The 20,823-nt window shown below is 40.1% G+C and overlaps 1 protein-coding gene across 1 annotated transcript; it reads right to left on the bottom strand.

The window, feature by feature from the left end:
* Nucleotides 1-138: 138 nt before the first annotated feature.
* c7h9orf78 (chromosome 7 C9orf78 homolog) lies at nt 139-20,072 on the bottom strand. The gene is made up of 9 exons (XM_073052873.1): nt 19,886-20,072; nt 18,096-18,155; nt 14,516-14,567; nt 9,194-9,264; nt 8,393-8,473; nt 6,895-7,092; nt 6,013-6,149; nt 3,309-3,407; nt 139-826 (listed from the first exon to the last, which is right to left on the bottom strand). The coding sequence occupies exons 1-9, from the start codon at nt 19,963-19,965 to the stop codon at nt 735-737; spliced, it is 870 nt and encodes a 289-aa protein (XP_072908974.1). The 5' UTR covers nt 19,966-20,072; the 3' UTR covers nt 139-734.
* Between the last annotated feature and the right edge of the window lie 751 nt (nt 20,073-20,823).

Genomic DNA, 20,823 nt, shown 5'->3' with positions numbered 1-20,823 from the left:
ATGATGAAACTGGCAAAAGCCTTATGACCAAGTGCTATATTTCATCCTCAAACTTGCTTTCTTGATGGATGTTGAGAACTCTACATATCACCTCTAATATACTTCTCCCAAATAAACTACCAATTGCACACACCAAAATAAAATTTAAAACATTTATGTTGGATACATTTGCAACACAAAGATAGAATCTAGAACAATTGTAATAATAATTACCAACTTTATAGTATTTTTTGTCAATACACAGTTTTGCAGATTAATAAAACTGGGGATTCCATTTAAAGAGATGAGATTTTTTAACCAGCTCCTACAAAAGTGCTGCAGATTGACAGAAGAATTGGAATATAAAGTAAAACTAGCTCCTTGTGATTGTTGTGAGTCATCAGATGCTTTCAACTTTTACATAAAATTGGCACATGAACCAGAGTAGTTTAGGTCTTGCTTCGATTTCCCCTGTTCCATTTGTGTATTCCGCCAACCCCTTTCTGCCCTCCCCCCAGTTTCCATTCATTTCAGCTCCAATATAAAGCGATGAAAATAGTTCAAAATAGTGAGATGAAGGAGTGTCCTTTTCCTCAGGGTGTTTGTGGTTTTGTGCCCATGATCATATCACAGTGTTCTGTGGTTTTCAACTTTATGTCGTATAGGTTCACTCTTGAAAGGCAATATCTCTGGAGTTACATTGTCACTTGAGCTATTTAAAATGCACTAACAGCTGAAGTAGTTTGAGCCACCCTTCAGTATCTTCTGCTCATTTTCTTGAACTTTTCATAATGGTAGTCATCCGTTGCCTTTTCATTTGAAGGACGCTTGCGATTTGGAGGAGATTCTGCATATGTAAAAGCAATATTTTTAATAGCTTTGTTGTTTTAACATAGAAAATCCAGAATTTAAAGTCAATGCAGTTAACCCACAATTACTCTAAGAAGATGGAACTTATTAATATCAGCATTTGAGTGATTTACTTTGAAGGACTCATATGGTGAGGAAAAAGCAGAGATAAAGAATCAATTTCCTATTGGTTTAACCTATTTTTATTAAGTACTTACTATGATAGCCAGTAAGATGCAGTGCAAAAGAGGATACATTTTAGAAAGAAATTTAAACCATTGCAGGAGAAGGTCTGGGTGTAAATAAGTCAGTTTTTGCTGGGAAATATCAGCACATCATGTAATGTCATTAGTTTTTGGTTGTTTTTACACAGCCCAGTGTAGGAGAACAGATTCCAGTGACAGATATACCAATTCCCTGGCCCTGACCGCCTCATTTTCACCATGGATACCCAGTCCCTATACACTTGCATCCCCCAGCAAAAGGCCTCAAAGCTCACCACTTCTTTCCCTATAAAAGCACCAACGAGTTCCCGTCGTTGGGTCTCACCGACATACAGGAAACCATGCCGGGAACACCTGACACAGTATATGACCTCAACAGACTCACAGCTGAAGTGTTGCCTCACCTGGAAAGGTTCGGGTCCCGAAGACCCTATGTAGACTGTGAGACCCTTTTGCTCAGTACCTATAATCCGTCCACCAGAACAAGCGGGATCTCCCAGTGGTCACCCATTTCAATTCCACTTCCCATTCCGATATGTCCATCCATGGCCTCCTCTACTATCGCGATGAGGCCACGCTCAGGTTGGAAGAACAACACCTTACATTCTGCCTGGGTAGCTTCCAACCTGAGCATGAATCTCAATTTCTCAAACTTCTAGTAATGCTCTCCCTTCACCATTCCCCATCCCCTTATCCCTGTCTCACCTCATCTCCTTGCCCGGCCATCGCCTCTCTCTGGTGCTCCTACCCCCTTTTCTTTTCCATGGCCTTCTGTACTCTCTTAATAGACTCCCCCCTTTTCCAGCCCTGTATCTCTTTCACCTTTTAAATCTACTCATCTTTTTTTCTCTCCAGTCCTTCTGAGGATGTCGGCCCGAAACGTCGACTGTACTCTTTTTCCATAGATGCTGCCTGGCCCGCTGAGTTCCTCCAGCATTTTATGTGTGTTGCTTGGATTTCCAGCATCTGCAGATTTCTCTTGTCTGTGATCGTAACATTGACTTTTGGCATGCATTTTCTACCCCTTGTTGTAACTTGTAGACCACATTGTTACTACTGTTTGGGGTCCTGTATACAACTCCCATCAGGTTCTTTTTACCCTTGCAGTTCCTTAGTTCTATCCATAGTGATTCAACACCTTCCGACCCTATGTCACCTCTTTCTACTGATTTGATTTCATTTTTTTTACCAACAGAGTCACATCACCCCCTCTGCCTTCCTGCCTGTCCTTTCGATACAATGTGTATCCTTGGACATTAAGCTCCCAGCTATAATCTTCTTTCAACCATGATTCAGTGATACCTACAACATCATACATCAACCTTATTCTGTATACTTCGCACACTCAAATATTACACCTTCAGTCCTGTATTCACCCTTCTCAATTTTGTCCACCTTTTACGATGCAACTCATACTGTTGACTGCAATTTTGCCCTGTCGCCAGCCTCTCCTTTCTAGGAGTCTCACTATATATTGCCTCTGTAAACCATCATCTTCAGCACTATCACTCTGGTTCCCATCACTTTGCCAAATTAGTTAAAACATGCCCAAACAAATCTCGCCAACCTGCCCGATATTGGATCCCCTTGGATTCAGGTGTAATCTGTGTCTTTTGTACAGGTCATACCTTTCCCAGAAGAGATCCCAATGATCCATAGATCTGAACCCCTGACCCTGCCTCTTGCACTAGTTTCTCAGCCAGACATTCATCTCCCAAATCACCCTCACTGGCACATAGCATAGGAAGCAATCCTGAGATTACTACCAGAGATTGTCACTGGTGCCAATATGTACCAAAACTTCTGGCTGCTCACCCTCGCCCTTGAGAATGCCATAGCCACAGTCTGAGACATCCCTGATCCCGGCAGCAGGGAAGCAACCGGGAGTCTCTTGCACCCACAGAACCTCATCTCTCTTCCTCTGACCAAGGAATCTCCTGTCAACACTGCAGGCCTCTTCACCTCTCTGCTCTTCTGAGCCACATCACCAGACTCAGTGCCAGAGATTCTGTCACCATGGCTCCTCCCGGTAGGTCGTCCACTTCAATAGTATCTAAAGTTGTATACTTATTACTGAGGGGAATGGCCATAGGTGTATTCTGCACTGGCTGTGCATTTCCGCTCCTTCTCCTCACAGTCACCCAGTGACTTGTGCCCAACTTAATTACACTATATTAATTTGCAAACTATTAAAATTTTTTTTACCTTATTGTTGAAGTCTACTGACGTGCTATTATTAAGAAAAATATTACTTACGTTCAGGTTCTGGTTTATCAGTGTCTCCTACTCTCAAAGGCCGAGGTTTGGCTTCCTCTTTATTCCGTTTTGCAGGTGCATGCAATTCCTCTCGGTAGACTACAGAAAAAGTAAACAGCAATGCATCACTTTGCCAAAAGCAATTTCATACAGTTTTAAAACTTGGTATGAACATGCCAATCCTCTACATCCACAACAAAATCTAGAACCAGATGTCTATTCTCAGTAACTATGGAAAGCAAGTTTTTCCACACCGGTAAAGAAAACCTAATTTTTCACAATTAAGGTTCTTATTCCATGACTTCCGTGACAGTGTGGGTCTGCCACAAGTAATTTCTTCCTACGCCCTAACCCCAGTAGCCCCTTAATTCTCATTACCCTGTCTGGTTGTGCTAACGTTACGTTTATCGGGTGCACACACTGGGCTAACATGCAGCATAGAGCCTATTGTTTCCAGGACAGTGGCATTCTTTGATGTTTGTTGCTGCTTTCAGTTTCAGGGAGGGGACCCGACTGATGGGTGGGGTGTCTTAAAAAGTGCCTGATTGTAGTGGCACGTTCTATGCTGGCTCTGTAGAAGAGTTAATTTTTGGGGATAGGGAGAGCTGGCTCCTGGAAAATGGGTAGCTATTAATTGATTTTGGTTATGCAATGTCATTGTGATCTTATTGCAATCACATTTGTGACTGTGAAGAAGGATGTGAATTCCTGTATTTTGGTTTTTGTATAATTGTTCAGGCTCATGGTGACAACTCCCCCTGCACTTCCAAGGAATCCTTTTCTCCTCGAGTAAGGAGATTCCCACTTAAAGGTTCTTTTTGGTCTAAATGGGAATGGGAGAGGGGGTGTGGTAAGGTGAGATTTATTACTTCAAACTGATGTTTTGGAGCTGTAGTCCTAAAGGTCTGATGGTATATATCTGCATTTTCTCTTTTTCATTTTTGTTATTTTGCCATGTTTTGCACTGTAAATATTTTACCTCTGGCACATCATAAACACTTTTGACTGAATGATCTGTTGTGGTCTGATGGCTGATTTCTAAAGTCCCCATCTTCATAAGGGCATGCGACCCTCACCAAAACCCAACTGCCAAAGAGGGATTGCATGAAGTTGTGCTTGGTTATATTGGACCAATGAAATTGGCATGCAAAAAATTAAAGGTGGTCCGTCATGTTTGTTTCACAGCAATGAGAATTGGAACATTGTTAATGAAACATCTCCCTCATGACCTGCAGCCTTATAATCTCCCGGGAGAGACAAAACAAAAGCAAAAAGGAGAAACTACTCAGAAAATTTCTCTAATTTCCTCCGAATGGGAGTAGGCTTTCACAATGCATTAAATTAATTAAATGAATTATAGAACATTTTGAGGGAGTAGTTGGTATGATGGCATCCTTTCATACATTCAGGAATCCCTCACATACTAGATCACTTAGGAATTCAGTTAGATAAAATAATTGCATAATTGGACTTCACCTGAGCATTGTGGTACTATCTTGTCACAGAAGTTTACCATAGATTCAAAATAGTTTAAGAAATACCTTGGAAGTACAGCAGCTTCACTGAATGTAAAATGACACTGTGTACATAATTACACTGTGAACAAATAACAGTGGTGACAAGACTGCTGCGTAGGCTGCCAAGAAAGTTCCCTGCTTTTCACATTCTAGCATGAAATATTTGACCTTACACCCCAAAAAAGTAATTGATCTTTGATGTCTTTGATAATGTGAGAGGTATAACTTTAACGTGTTTGGAGAGAAGTTTGGAGGGATGTCAGTGGTATTTTTTTATATATATATACAGAGAGTGGTAGGTGCATGGAAAGTACTGCCAGTGGTAGTAGTCGAAGCAGATACATGAGGGAAAGTTAAGAGATTCTTAGATATGCACATTGATGAAAAAAAAAATTGAGGGCTATGTGCGAGGAAATGGTTAGATTGACCTTAGAAGTAAGTTAAAGGGTCAGCACCACATAATAGGCCAAAGGTTTTGTGCTGTGCTCTAATGTTCTAAGCTTCACAATTTCAGCGGTACAGAAGAATATTAGTCAATTTTAGTAGCCTCTCTTGAGTTAGAAAATACAAACCAAATGAACATGGCAGTTTTTGTCTATAAACTCCTGCCATAGTTCACCAGAATTAGCAAGTTGAGTTCCAATGCTTCCTGTTCTATTGGTTTCTCAAAATGAATGAGTGCTGGAATTGTAAAGGAATCCAAAAAGATTCACAACACACATTCTGCTTTGTCAATAGAAGGTCAAAGTAATTTAACATTTAGACACCTGTCAGCCCTCTTTCCAGGCTCCTGCTGTTTTATCTTGAACAACAAAAATGTCTCCCTTTCCTAAAGAAAGAGTCAGCTACAAATATTGTTTACGGCCAGGACTCAAACCACCATATTTTATCTAATGCTACCTCGCTTCAAGTCAATTATCCTTTCCATTGCATCATAACTCTCTCAAAGTCACTGACACTAAAACATTAACTCTTCCGTGCTCTTCACAGATACTACTTGACCTGTTGAGTATTTCCCATCATTTCTGATTTTATTTTAGTTTTTTCTGCATCCAAAAATATTCTTACTTTTTGCTTTATGTCTAAACTGAAGATGCTTGTCCCTGGAGACAGTTACACAAGAAGCAACTCACAAGATTACAGTATTTATAGCAACAGTCATGAAAAGCATTGTTTGTGCTACTTACACCGGTTGTGCTGGACATAATTTACCGCAATATTTGTGGGTACAAAGGAGGTGCTGTTATCTTTCTTTTTGTTGCGTTGTTCAGCCAGGAGCTGGGCTTTTGCCTCTTCAGTGCTGATAATATTCTTTATTTTTGCACTTAAAAATAAAAATGATAATTTATGAAAAAATAAGTAATGCAGTAGGTGAAGCCCTGAAATGCAGTGACTGAAGAATGATAGAAGCAATTTCAAAAGAGAATTGGATGAATACTTGAAGGAGACAAATTTTCAGGACAATAATGGAAGTACAGTGAAGCAATTGGACAAGTAAATTCTGACTGCCTAAGTGTACACAATGGCTTGAATGATCTCCCATTTTTTCTACAGCATTAATGCTGCAGACATTCTTTGTAAATATAACTGCAACCAAATATTACTGGTGTATTGAAGTATTTTTCTCTCTAAAGTACATGGAAATCATTTCGTGCAAAACAAAAGTCCATTAAAATAGAATCTCCAATAACCACAGAATAGGCTCTCAATTACCTTTTTTTAAGAAACATGCATGGAGTTAAATTACATAACACTAACTAGGTCTGTAAAATTCATCCCAATTACAGTGACAAACAGAGGTTTACCTTATTGTTTCCATACTCAAAGGGACTTGGGATCCAACATCTGCAATATGTTTATCAACTGGTGAAATTTTTATCCCCTCTTTGGGACTTATGGATAAAGTGAGATAAATTCTATAGCTTTACATCAGTTAATATGATTATTGTAGCCAACCCATGTAGGTCCATGAGACAGAATAGTTCTTGAGATTAAGAGCATTATGTAATTGAAACCACTCTATCCAGAATTTTCAAAAGCTTCTTTAGAAGGATAAATTCAACACTTACTCAATGCCTAGATCAACCTCAGGAATGCCACTTAGCATCTGATTGGATAACATTTCTTCTGTCCGCTTGGCGGAAGAAATGTTAATGTTGTCAGGTAATTCATAGAGCTGATCTTCTGGATTTTTGACCTTTGTCTTCTGTTCCTCATTCTCTAGGATTCCCTTCCTCCTCTTCAATTCTGTCTCAATATACTTCATCCTAAGACAGAACAAGTGGTCAAAACATTAGTGAATGAGGATGGTTAGTAAGAAATGTCAGGTTAAGAACTTAAGGTTCTTACTGTTCTGAATTATGAAATTAGAAGGAAATAAGTTCCATCTATTGGAGAATTCATACAGCAGGAAACAGCAATTTGGCAGGCAATGTACTTTTCCTCATTATTTTTAATATTAAATGGATGCAAGGCATTTAGAGCTATACTCGGACAATACAATCGACTTTGGTCTTCTGGAGAGACTAAACAGCTCATTCAACAGAGATGATGGTGAAATTTAAAAGAGATTCAAAACTACGAAGGATTTTGATACAGTCAGGAGAAAACAGTTTCCACCAGCAGTTGTCAATAATTTGGTCAGGAATTTAAAGTAATTTTGTTTTCCTTTAAAAACTATAGGAATTCACAGACTAAAGTATAAGGAAGCAGAAGTAATAATTTACAAGAGGGAACTGGATAAATGTTTGAAATAATTGCGGGACAAGTGGAGAAGAGCCCCAGACAAAGGCATGATGATTTTATAACTAAGGATCATGGCATATTACTTCCATCCCCAAAATCAGTTACAATATTGTAGCCTTAAGTCTCTCCAGGTATGATTTGAAGCTCGAGGAATGATTCTCAGTGATGACATTAAGTTCAAATGCTTTGCACAAGTTAAAGAGGAAAGCAATCTACAAACAATCATTCTGATCAGTTTCTTGTAATTGCCTCCCAAATTGAACTCCCTTAAGAGTGTAGGTCTTTTTAAAAACTACAATCTCTTCAAAGTAGTAGACCCCTGGAATTTCTCACCACAGATGAAATGCACATTACTAGAGATGACAAACTTCATCCAGTCCAACAGATAGTTCACCAAACAACATATCTGGTGTAGTTTTGTTTTATACTGAAGCAAACAAGCATTGAACTAGAGGGGCAATTCAGGATGATATTGCATGAGCCTCAGGTATCCTCAGGGCAACACAAGGGTCAGGTACACAAGAGATTTTGCAGACGGTAGAAATCTTGAGCTACACACACAAAATGCTAGAGGAACACCGGTCAGGCAGCATCTATGGAGGGAAATTAACAACTGACATTTCAGGCTGAGACTGTTCAACAGGACCCATCAAGACCTGTAACAATAACACTAAGTTTCCCCCACAGATGCTCCCTAACCTTCTGTATGTTTCCAGTATCCTCTGTTTTAGTTCATATTCTCAACATATGCATTTTTTTTTTACTTTGAGAAAAAAGGCTATTTTTGCAGTTCAAATCAGTGTGTCACGAGGCCAAACATACATGTCAGCATCTTCATCGCGTCTATTTGTCTCCACTGAAAACGATGTGCCCAAGTTCAAGTCTGTGTCTTCCTCCTCAATCCTGGAAAAGAAGAGTGCAATTCTTCAGTTTCTCAGAAACAAAATACTCCTGAAATACTAGCTTATCCAACGGATTAATCATGATTCGCCTTCAGAACTGCATTGGCATTTCTGCATCTCATGGCACAGTACCAAGACTGTGGAGAGTTTGTAATGGTAATAATGCCTGCACCTTATACCAAGGACCGGTCGATTGCTCTTAATTTTTACAACTCCCCTACACAATGAAAGAGGACAAATAGAGCCAAGCTGGATTTAAAGGGAAAGTGTCAAACAGAACCAAGTGAGGCAAATGCTAAACCAAGCATTCTGATACCAGATTATCTGAGTTTTATTCTACATATGTATATCATTCTTTTCATAGTTACAATTCAAATGAACAAATCTTCTGTTTCATGTACTTTGCATCACTTTTTGCCATTTAGGTGAAGGAATGAAATGAAAAATATAAGCAATAAGTAAAACTACATGTTATTTTATACTACAGGAGCAATATAGATTACATCCAATATATAAATGCACAGCTGAATATGATGAAGAGTATAGTTATGTGACTGGTATTTACTATTACAAAACTGCTACAGGCTTTATTGGACCTTAAGTATATATTTATTAAAATTATGCAAGGTATGAGCACAATAGGCTGAAGGACTTATTTCTGTGCTGATTTATTTTGTATGATAATGAAATGAACAAATAAACAGTTTTTCTAATTCCCCACCTTTCTCGCTTTCGGTCCTTTATTATCTTCATATCAATCATACCACCTGTCTTCAGTTTGAAAGGATCATCCTATCCAAAAAAAAAAGCAAAACAGTTGCAAGATTCTTTCATAGCAATCAGACAAGTTAACCTCCTAGCTCAGTGAGACATTACAGCAATCAGAGTGATTTGGAAATTTGCATTTATTTGGGAAAACAATAAATGCGCTATACAAGAGGTAGGCAATAGTGCTGACCTCAGGGATGTGCCCCTAGCCCATTGCTGTACTCTATACCGAGTGTGTGGTTAGGCACAGCTGAAATACCCCATCTATAAATGTGGAGATGACACAACTGTTGTTGGAAGAATCTCAAATGGTGATAATGAAGTGAGATCGATCGGCTGGTTGAGTGTTGTCACAACAACAACCTTGCACTCAGTGTCAGTAAGATGAAGGAATTGACTGTGGACGTCGGGAAGGGGAAGTCGGGAGAACACACGCCAGAACTCATTGAGGGATCAGTAGTGGAAAAGGTGAGCAGTTTCAAATTCCCAGGTGTCAACATCTCTGAAGATCTAACCTGGGCTCAACATATTGATAAAATTATGAAGAAGGCACACCAGTGGCTATATTTCATTGGAAGTTTGAAGAGGTACAGTACAGTGCTGTGCAAAAGTCTTAGGCACTTATATATAGCACAGTACTGTATTAATTTTACAAACCCCATTTCCAGAAAAGTTGGGATATTTTCCAAAATTAATAAAAACAAAAATCTGTATATGTTAATTCACGTGAACCTTTATTTAACTGACAAAAGTACAAAGAACAGATTTTCAATAGTTTTACTGACCAACTTAATTGTATTTTGTAAATATACACAAATTTAGAATTTGATGGCTGCAACACACTCAACAAAAGTTGGGACAGAGTTAAAATAAGATTGAAAAGTGCACAGAATATTCAAGTAACACCGGTTTGGAAGACTCCACATTAAGCAGGCTAATTAGTAACAGGTGAGGTATCATGACTGGGTATAAAAGTAGCGTCCATCAAAGGCTCAGTCTTTGCAAGCAAGGATGGGTCGTGGTTCACCCCTTTGTGCCAAAATTCGTGAGAGAATTGTTAGTCAGTTCAAAAGGAACATTTCCCAATGCAAGATTGCAGAGAATTTAGGTCTTTCAACATCTACAGTACATAATATTGTGAAAAGGTTCAGAGAATTCAGAGACATCTCAGTGCGTAAAGGGCAAGGTCGGAAACCACTGTTGAATGCACGTGATCTTCGAGCCCTCAGGCGGCACTGCCTAAGAAACCGTCATGCTACTGTGACAATTATAGCCACCTGGGCTCGGGAGTTCTTCGGAAAACCATTGTCACTTAACACAGTCCGTCGCTGCATCCAGAAATGCAACTTGAAACTGTATTACACAAGGAGGAAGCCATACATCAACTCTATGCAGAAACACTGGCGAGTTCTCTGGGCCCGAGCTCATCTCAGATGGACTGAAAGACTGTGGAACCGTGTGCTGTGGTCAGATGAGTCCACATTTCAGCTAGTTTTTGGAAAAAACGGGCGTCGAGTTTTCCGTGCCAAAGATGAAAATGACCATCCTGATTGTTATCAGCAAAAGGTGCAAAAGCCAGCATCTGTGATGGTATGGGGGTGCATCAGTGCCCACAGCATGTATGTGAAGGTACTCTGAGGCGTATATTAGGATTTTAGAGAGACATATGTTGCCATCAAGGCGACGTCTCTTCCCGGGAAGTCCATGCTTATTTCAGCAGGACAATGCCAGACCACATTCTGCACGGGCTACAACAGTGTGGCTTTGTAGACACAGAGTGCGTGTGCTTGACTGGCCTGCTGCCAGTCCAGATCTATCTCCTATTGAAAATGTAAGGCGCATCATGAAGAGGAGAATCAGACAACGGAGACCACGGACTGTTGAGCAGCTGAAGTCATATATCAAGCAAGAACGGACAAAATTTCCGATTGCAAATCTATAATTAGTATCCTCAGTTCCAAAATGATTAAAAAGTGTTATTAAAAGGAAAGGTGATGTAACACAATGGTAAACATGCCTCTGTCCCAACTTTTGTTGAGTGTGTTGCAGCCATCAAATTTTAAATTTGTGTATATTTACAAAATACAATTAAATTGGTCAGTAAAACTATTGAAAATCTTTTCTTTGTACTTTTGTCAGTTAAATAAAGGTTCACGTGAATTAACACATCACAGATTTTTGTTTTTATTGCATTTTGGAAAATATCCCAACTTTTCTGGAAATGGGGTTTGTATGTGTTGCACTGTACTGTTTCTGCAAAAAAAAAAATCATGACATATGTGAATGATGATAAACCTGATTCTGATGTGGGTCTCTATTGTGGACTGAGAGTGGGAAGGGGGCAGGGGAAGGGGAATCAAGGGTTGGAAAAGGGGAAAGGAGAGGGGAAGAAGTGGGAAGAACCAGAGAAACATTATGTCATGATCAATGGACCAATTGTTTGGAATCATAGGACTTAGCCTGGTGTCCGAGGGATAGGTGTGTCTACACGCCACCTCTCGCCCGCCCCTGGCACTTCTCCTCTGCCACCTGTCCCACACCTCTTCCGCGGCACTCCTCGCCATTCCCAACATCTTTCGCCCCTGCCAGATTTACAAACCCGCTCTCCTCTCCACGTTGATAAATACAGTACTGTGCAAAGGTCTTAGACACCCTAGCTAGATATATGTCTATGACTTTTGCATCACCATCTGGTGTAAAGGTGCCAACGCACAGCATTGGAAAAAGCTGCAAAGGGCTTTAAACTAAGCTAGCTACATCATGGTCACTAGCCTCCCTGCCACTGAGGACATCTTCAAAAGGGAGACTCCAAATGGTGGCATCCATCATTAAGGAACCCCCACCACCACCTACCAGGACATGCCCTCTTCTCATTGCTACCATCAGGGAGGAGGTACAGGAGCTTGAAAACAAACTTTCAAATTTTTTAGAAACAGCTTCTTCCCCTCTAGCAGCAGATTTCCAGACAGTCGATGAACCTATGAGCACTACCTCACCATTTTGCTCTCTTTCTGCACTTCCTATATTTCATTTTGCAACAAAGTATTTTTAATGTATGGCACTGTACTGCTGCTGCAGAACAACAAATTTCACCACGTACGAGGGGCAATTGATATGTTCATGGTGTAAGGTAGAAGGAGCCAACTTTAGAAAACCTAGCACATATATTTTCAACATAGTCCCCTCCTACATTTACACACTTAGTCCAGCGGTCGTGGAGCTTACGGATCTTGGACCTCCAGAAAGTGTCCACAGCAGAGATGAATAAGTTCGTGGCCTAAGGTAGAAGGAAATGAGTTATACAGCTCTCATTACATGCATATGCAGGTCAACTCTTTGAGTAATTATGCAGAAAGTTTGAAGTTAATAATTCATCAGAAGTGACTGATAAGTTCATGGCCTAAGGTAGAAGGAGATGAGTTAGTAAATTCAAACTTTCTGCATAATCACTCAAAGAATTGAACTGCATGTGCATGTAACGAGAGCTCTATAGCTCACCTCCTACCTTAGGCCACAAACTTATCAATCACCCATCTGTGGACACTTTCTGGAGGCCCAAGATCCGTATGCTCCGCAACCACTGGACTAAGTGTGTGAGTGTAGGACGCGACTATGTTGAAAAATAAATGTGCTAGGCTTTCTAAAATTAACACTCTCTACCTTAAGCCACAAACTTATCAATCACACCTTGTACGTCCAGGTTATTAAACCTAATTCTGCGAAGGAGACTGGGAGGGAAATTGCAAGCATGGATGCAGGCTCAAGTCTTGAGGGTAATTTTGAAGTATGGATGGAAAATGAAACTCATACAACATCTATTTGTTAAACATTATACAGTCATCAAGGCAGATGGCAGAACAACTCACAAGCCAACTGTTAATCTTCAGACTGACCTATTGCCAGCTGTATAAACAACCAAATATGATGATGTATTTACAAATGAAGTTTAACGATGGATGAAATGCTTGATATATCTGCCCTTGGCTGAAGTTATTGAAGCACAAGGACATAATTCAAAGAGCCATTAACCTTGGTATTATTTCAACTGCAGCTTACTGTCCAAAAACTCCCACAAGTGAATTAGTGATTATTTCAAGGTGTAAGGTTTTCACAATCAGGAGGAAAAAACAGTGAGGGCCTTAGTTGGATGACTTTGTCAAAGAGCTAGCCCAAGGATAACAGAATGAATGACCTTCCCCTGTGCACGATTACTCTATGATTGTACAGTCGGCCCTCCTTATCCGTAGGGGATTGGTTCCGGGACCCCCCACGGATACCAAAGTTCACGGATGCTCAAGTCCCTTATTCAACCTGTCTCAATACGCTGGACCTTAGGACCCAGCGGAACCCCAGACCTTATTTAGCCTGTCTCAGTGCGGTGGACATTAGGACCCGGTGGTAGAGATCTGAATCCGCAGTGTTTCTGTTCATGAAAATAATGACGAACACGATTGAAAATAAAGTGGAAATAATAAAGCGATCGGAAAGAGGTGAAATGCCATCGGTCATTGGAAAAGCGTTAGGCTACGTTGGTCAACGATCGGAACAATTTTAAAGGATAAAGTGAAAAAGGCTCTGCCCTGATGAAAGCTCCAATTATTACTAAGTAGCGCAGTGGTTTAATTATTGGGTTTTGGGTTTTTGATCCTTCACATCAACCCAGCATGGTGGAGAGCGCACTCAGGAGTGGTCTGTCCTGAGTCCCGAGATCTTCCGTTCCCAAGCCCGGCACTGAAACATACGTTCTTAAGTGTTTTATATGCATAGAAAGGTAAAATATACACTGAAGCAAACGTTTGACTAACTGACGCTAAATAATACCGGATGTACCTGTTCCGACTTACTTAGTAAGAGAACTTCCGATTGTTTTTTTATCCCGATCCACGATAACCCACGCACATCCTTCCGTATATTTTAAATCATCTCTGGATTACTTATAATACCTAATCAATGTAAATGCTATATAAAATGGTTGTTATACTGCATTGTTTAGGGAATAATGACAAGAAAAAAAAATCTGCACATGCTCAAACAAGTGTTGGAAGAGCACTTCCGGGTTTTCGCGATTCGCGGTTGGTTGAATTCGCGCATGCGGAATTCGTGAATGAGGAGGGCCGACTGTATAACATAGTAAGAACTGTGGCAATGCGTTTTTGGTAGTGTTAACTGAACCACTGGCCATCTGCAAGGCTTGTAATTTATATTTTGCTTCCTGTTCCTAAACACTAGAGTCCAATCAGCTGCACTGACATTGACAAACATTGCAATAACTTACCACATTTGAAGTTTCTTCCGGTACTTGCTCCCCAACCAGCAGGGCGGCAGCACTATAACAGGCACAGAAAAAGGGTTTAAGACAGACTGGCCTTTTTCTTTAAAAAATACAGCACAGTAACAGGCCCTTCCAGCCCATGAGACCACACCGTCCAATTACACCCATGTGACCATTAACCTATTAACCCCTACGTCTTCGGAATGTGGGGGAAAAACGGAATATTCAGAGGAAACCCACACACAAAGGGAGAACGTACAAACTTCTTAAAGGAAGAAGTGGGAATTGAACCTGGATCGCTGGCATTGTAATAATGTTATGCTAACTGCTATACTACCATGCCCCCCGCCACCACCAATTTTCAAAACGGCAATTTTGTTTCTTCGTGGTGCTTACTTCTGATGGAACCTCACTAGAGGAATCAGAATCACTGAATCTTTTAAACCTTGCTCCATAAATGATCCACATAAGCTCCCTGTTATCAATTTTAAAATGAACAACATATCATTGATTTTAAAACTGGTTACTATTGCATTCTTTCTTAACAATAGTTAACTTTTAAAAGCGTAGCCTTCAAAAATCCAAGGTGTCAGTTGATCTTGCATTAAATTGCTTTGCATTAAATTGATTAGGACGTTAGAACATTAGGAGTTCTTAGATGAAAAAAAAACAAATCGTGGATCTTCAAATTCCTCCTGTACCATCCAAACAAGTTAAAACAATAACTGAGTTGTTGTCTAATTTTCGCAATGAACCTCCATTAACTTGTCTACAAACAGTCCAGACAAAGATCCCCAGATGCTTTGGGCGCACAGGTCCACATTCTACCTATGCATACTACACTTACCAGCTCTTCTCTTAAGTCACCCACTACTTCATCTTAAGACGTTACTTTCTGAAGGAAATATATTTAATTTGTATTTGAGTGATTTCATAATCTAAGTAGGAAGGCTGTTCCACAAATTGACCTCTTCCTTAATTTTTTTTCTCTTTAGTATACTAAACATTATTACATCACATCTGGATCTCTTTTTCAGTGCCCAGTTTGATAAATTACCTCTTCCTAAACCTCCATCCTTTAGGTTAATATGCAATCTTCAATGGCTCAATTAAATTTTGTGAGACAAGAACTTTCTCTGCACCAAATTTTGCCACTTGCCTGCCAATTTATTTTATTTATCTGAGTTCACAGGACATGGATGTTGGTAGTATGGTTAGTATCTATTGCCTGTACCTGGTTGCCTGTAAGACCGTAAGACAAAGAGGCAGAATTACGCCATTCAAGCCACCGAGCCTGCTCTGCCATTCGATCACGGTTGATTTATTTTTCATCTCAACCTCATTCTCCTGCCTTCTCCCTGTAACCTTTGATGCATTTACTAATCAAGAACCTATCACACTCCACTTTAAATAGACCCAATGACTTGGCTTCCACAGCCATCTGCGGCAATGAATTCCACAAATTCACCATGCTCTAGCTAAAGAAATTTCTCATCTCTGTTCTAAAGGACGTCATTCTATTCTGAGGCCGTACCCTCTTATTCTCTCCACGTCAACTCTATCTTGGCCTTTCAATATTCGATAGGCTTCAATGAGATCGCACCCCTCCTGCCCCAATTCCTCTAAATTCCAGCAAATACAGGCCCAGGGTAATCAAATCCTTCTCGTACAGTAACCCTTTTAATCCCAAAGTCATTCTTGTGAAGACCTCTGAACCCTCTAATGCCAGCATATCCTTTCTTAAACAAGGGTCCCAAAACCCACATTGGGTGTCCTAAGAAATGGTTTAGGAAAGCAACTGCTGTAGATTTGGAGCCACAAGCAAGCAGGAGTGGACAAGAATAACAGATAAAGTTCTCGGCAGCACTTTAGTAATGAGATAAACTACTATAAGTCTTGTCAATTTACAGTCACCGTGAATGGTCGAGGCTATTTTAAATTGCAAATGCATTTCATTGCATGATTTTACTTAGCTACTGGTCCAGTAGCTTAACCTCAAAGCTACTCTACACCCCATGTTTACATGCACCAGTATCTTATCCGGTTCAACTTCAATAATTTAGCTCAAGCTTATTCTGCCACCTGTGACTATTTCAGCTGTTGTATTTGTGGCATCTGATTTCAAATCATTCACAAAAAAAAAGTAAAAGAGGTCCCAAAAGAGACAGTAGGTAACATTCTTGGAGGCAGACAATCATTCTGTCAATTATTATGCAATACTTTAATCCTAGTTTCTTTATTTTCAGCAACAGCCCTTCCAGAGATTCTAGTTCAAAGGCTTCATGCAATTCCTTCTAAATCTTGTTCACTGATTTCCTTGTTAATTGCAAGAAACTTTACTCATGTTAACCTGCAAGACATTTTACCCAAATTGCACCAACATCTCACCATAGTCACTAGGGGAACAAACAGACTGGAGCATGTTTATACAAACAGACGCTGTACTTACAAAATCATCCCATGCCTCATGCTGGCCTCTCTAACCATATCTTTGTATTGTTAATCCCAGTATACGGAATGCTACTGAAAATGGAGAAACTAGTCAAAAGGACCATCAATGTATGGCCTAATAAGGCAATCTCTATGCTTCAGTTTTAAACAGACTAATTAGCAGATGTTCAAGGAGGCCGCCACAAATGGAGAAGATACAAACTTTGAGGAATATGATTCGTCGGCTACACCAATAAGTGTGTTGACGACATTGTTACCTCAAACAGAAGCCATGACTGAACACAGAGATGCACTCCCTACCAAAAGCCGGGGATGCTGCATTCAGGTCCAGTGACAGAACAGTTCCCAGAGCAGCTAGGAGAAACCTCATCTTAGGCAACGAGAGGGCAAAGTCCATCCACACATAAAAATTCAGGAACACTAGTCCGATAATGATCAGCAGCATATGTGGTTGGGCATCAAAGGCATTACAGACTACACAAGGAAAAACAGTGCTGACTGCACCAGTGACACCTCCCCTCCCCCCGCCCCCGACACTATAAGCAACTTTGACACACAATTCAAGGCACGAAACACAATGACAACCACAAAAGCTACTCCTCCCTGCTGTGCTGTCACGTCTGTAATTTTATGAGTTAGGACAGGCTTTAAACTTGGTAATGTGGACCTCAGGAAGGCGGAGTCAAGGAAATACACACCAGACCTCAATGAGGGATCAGCAGTGGAAAGGATGAGCAGTTTCAAGTTCCTGGATGTCAGTATTTCTAAAGATCTATCCTGTGTCCAACATATTGATGCGATTACAAACAATGCAATAAACCTGACTCTGATCTTTTCTGAAATACAGAGTTCTTCCTCACCCTGCCCACCCCCACCCATATTTCAACCTCAAAGGCCCACTTTCTCATGACCCAGCTAACAGTTTAAAACTGATCTCTTAAAATCAGGCTATTTATTATGTGTTTGGTACCCTCTTTATTTTTAAAAATTTCAATAAGTAATCATATTACAATCACATGCAATTAATGCCTCACCCACCTTTGTATCTAGAGCCAAGACTGTGATTTGGTACACACAACACACTTTGTCTGTAATGCTCAAATGCTTGTATTACATCATGTGAAGAACCTACCTCACTCCATTTTGTCTTTTCCTCAAACTCTGAATTTCTTTCAGTTCATCAAGTTTTGACCTAGGAAAGTGTTTTTAATACAGAAGAAAATAAACAAAGGTGTACAAAATAAGAAGGAAGCATGTGTTTGTATATCAATCAGAATGATTACTTAAGTATCAATTGAGGTATCAGAAAAGGCACAAAAATATATACCGTAAACAACAGGCAATATAACAAGGCCATCATATTCCCATAATTCATTCTAAAGCAGGAAAGAGAATTAACTTGACAAAACTTACTGACTGGCAATATTATTCTATGTCAGTGAGGGATAACAACAACTACAACTTGTATTTATATAGTCTTTGCAGTTGAAAGGCAGGACTACTGAATTTATGGAGCAAACGCCACCTACAAATTCCATCCAATTTCTGAATGGTCATTGAACCATATACACATATACTCACTGTAATTAACAGTTTTATTATGCAAACTCAGCCAGCTCTACCATGGGCACTAGCCTCCCAGCATCGAGGACACCTTCAAAAGGGCGATGGCTCATAAAGGCTGTATTGTATAGCTGCCGCAAAGTCAACTAATTTCACGGCATATGCCAGAGATATTAAACCTGATTCTGAAGAAAAGCTCACTAATACAAAAGATTGTAAAAATGGGGACACGTAGGGGTCCAAATACAATGTGAGAGTTGAAAAACCAAGAGCAAATGCTGGTCAGTAAAAACAGAAGGGCTGACAGCATTGGGTACGAATTAGGACACTGGCACCAGAGTCCAAAGCTTATTCTGGGGTCATTTATAACACTGTGTTTACAAATAGACTGGCTTATTCAGACGTTTTTCAGGAGACTGATAGGGGACTGAGTTTATGGCTTGTGGGTGGAGCAGAAGGGTTGAAACATGAATGACACCCATGAAGTTGCAGAATCTGGAACAACAAACAATCTGCTGGATGGACTCAGAGGGTCAGGCAGCAACAGTGAAGGGAAACAGTTGATATTCCAGGTCAAGACCCTTCTTCCGGAGTGCTTTCACTTGCTCGATGTTACCACAATGTGGCACTGTGGCTTTATTTTTTATTAAAATACACCACTGTCACACTTAAAAGAGCCTGTCCAATCAACTTAGGACAAATTTATACGATTGATTATCTGTATTTACATTCCATTTCATTTTTAAGTTACACTAATTTATCACAAGTGTTGATGCTGGGTCAAACCTGTTACTTTCTGAGAACATGAAAAAAAACTAAATAAAACTGCAGGCACAATGTGAAAGAAACTTGTAATCATTGATGAGGCCTGTGACTGAATTCTTGACTCTGAATCCCTCCTTAAAAGACCTATCGTGGCCTAATCAATAAATGCGAATACGACTGAGAAACCAGAAAATTGATATTTTCTTTTTCTCAAGATTAACGAGCCAGGGGTTTGGGCAGAAAGTGCAAAAAATTAACGATTACAGAGCGCATATGCTTCCGTACTTCCCACGTCTGAACAACCATTAAACAATGACAGAATTATCAACATCAGGTGTCTTTTCTAGTTTTTTCCAAGTTGAAGGATATTTTAATGGAGGATGAAGGGGGAAGTTATATTTAAATCAAAGGATTATTTTAGGTACTTTGAAGCTTTAGTCTACGGAAGATCCTTCATTTATTATACCCACCAAACAAGGTTTATAAATGAGACTGCGTGCATTAAACAACATTTAGCTGACAGTCTGGCCATGGACTGACTTATCTTCTGTTGACCAGGGGAACATCCCTGACCATCGAAGCTCCGGTTCTCACCTGACTTCCACTACCCGCTGCTCGTCTTCCTCGTCTGACTCCTCCTCTCGCCTTCTCCTGTAACTTTTCCCCGCCGGCATCCCTTACTGATTCAAGATTAATATTTTATTATAACAAAATATTTCGTCTTTCTACTCTAGGCTACTCTGCGTATTTACAACTGGAAGGTTCCGGCAGACGGACACAGTTCCGGTTTGTGCGAATAACTTCCGGGACAAATTGGACTACATTGCCCACAAAGCAGTAGGTAAGATGCTCCCTGGAGCAAAATATTTTGACATAAGAGTACTGGACTTGAAGTTGTGCATAGCCCGTAAAATCTTTTTGAGAACACATAAAACTCTTAACAAGACAAAATTTTGAAGTGTAATTACTGATGTAATAGAGAAACCAACAGGTGCAGAGCAAGTTCATACAATCAGCAATATCATGTGTGTTGCTTGAATTTCCAGCATCTGCAGATTTCCTCCTGTTTGCTTTTTAATATCATATCATCTGTTTTTTTTTTGTTTTATTGAATGAAGGATAAATACTACTGGGAACTTGAGTTTCTCCCTCTGCTTTTCAAATTAGTGTCACTGGATCTTTCCTCTCACTGAAAGAAGAAACTAGCTTCAGATAAAAACACGAAATGCTGGCAGAACTCAGCAGGCCAGACAGCATCTATGGGAGGAGGTAGTGACGACGTTTCGGGCCGAAACCCTTCATCAGGAGTGAAGTAACATGGGATGGTGGAGAGGGGATAAGAAGTGGGGGGAGGGATGAAGTAGAGAGCTGGGAAGTGATAGGCTGGAGGGAAATGGGCTTGGGGGAAGGTGGAGAATTATGGGAAATAAAAGAGAAAGAAAGGTAGGGCTGGGGGGAGAGATTATAGTGAGGGGGGAAAGAGAGAGAAAGAGAACCAGACTAAAATAATAGATAGGGATGGCAGTAAGGGT

This window comes from Hemitrygon akajei, chromosome 7 (assembly GCF_048418815.1).
Source record: "Hemitrygon akajei chromosome 7, sHemAka1.3, whole genome shotgun sequence".
NCBI classification, from domain to species: domain Eukaryota; kingdom Metazoa; phylum Chordata; class Chondrichthyes; order Myliobatiformes; family Dasyatidae; genus Hemitrygon; species Hemitrygon akajei.
Note: the sequence above shows the minus strand (reverse complement) of the source record. Positions and strands in the feature narration are given on the sequence as shown.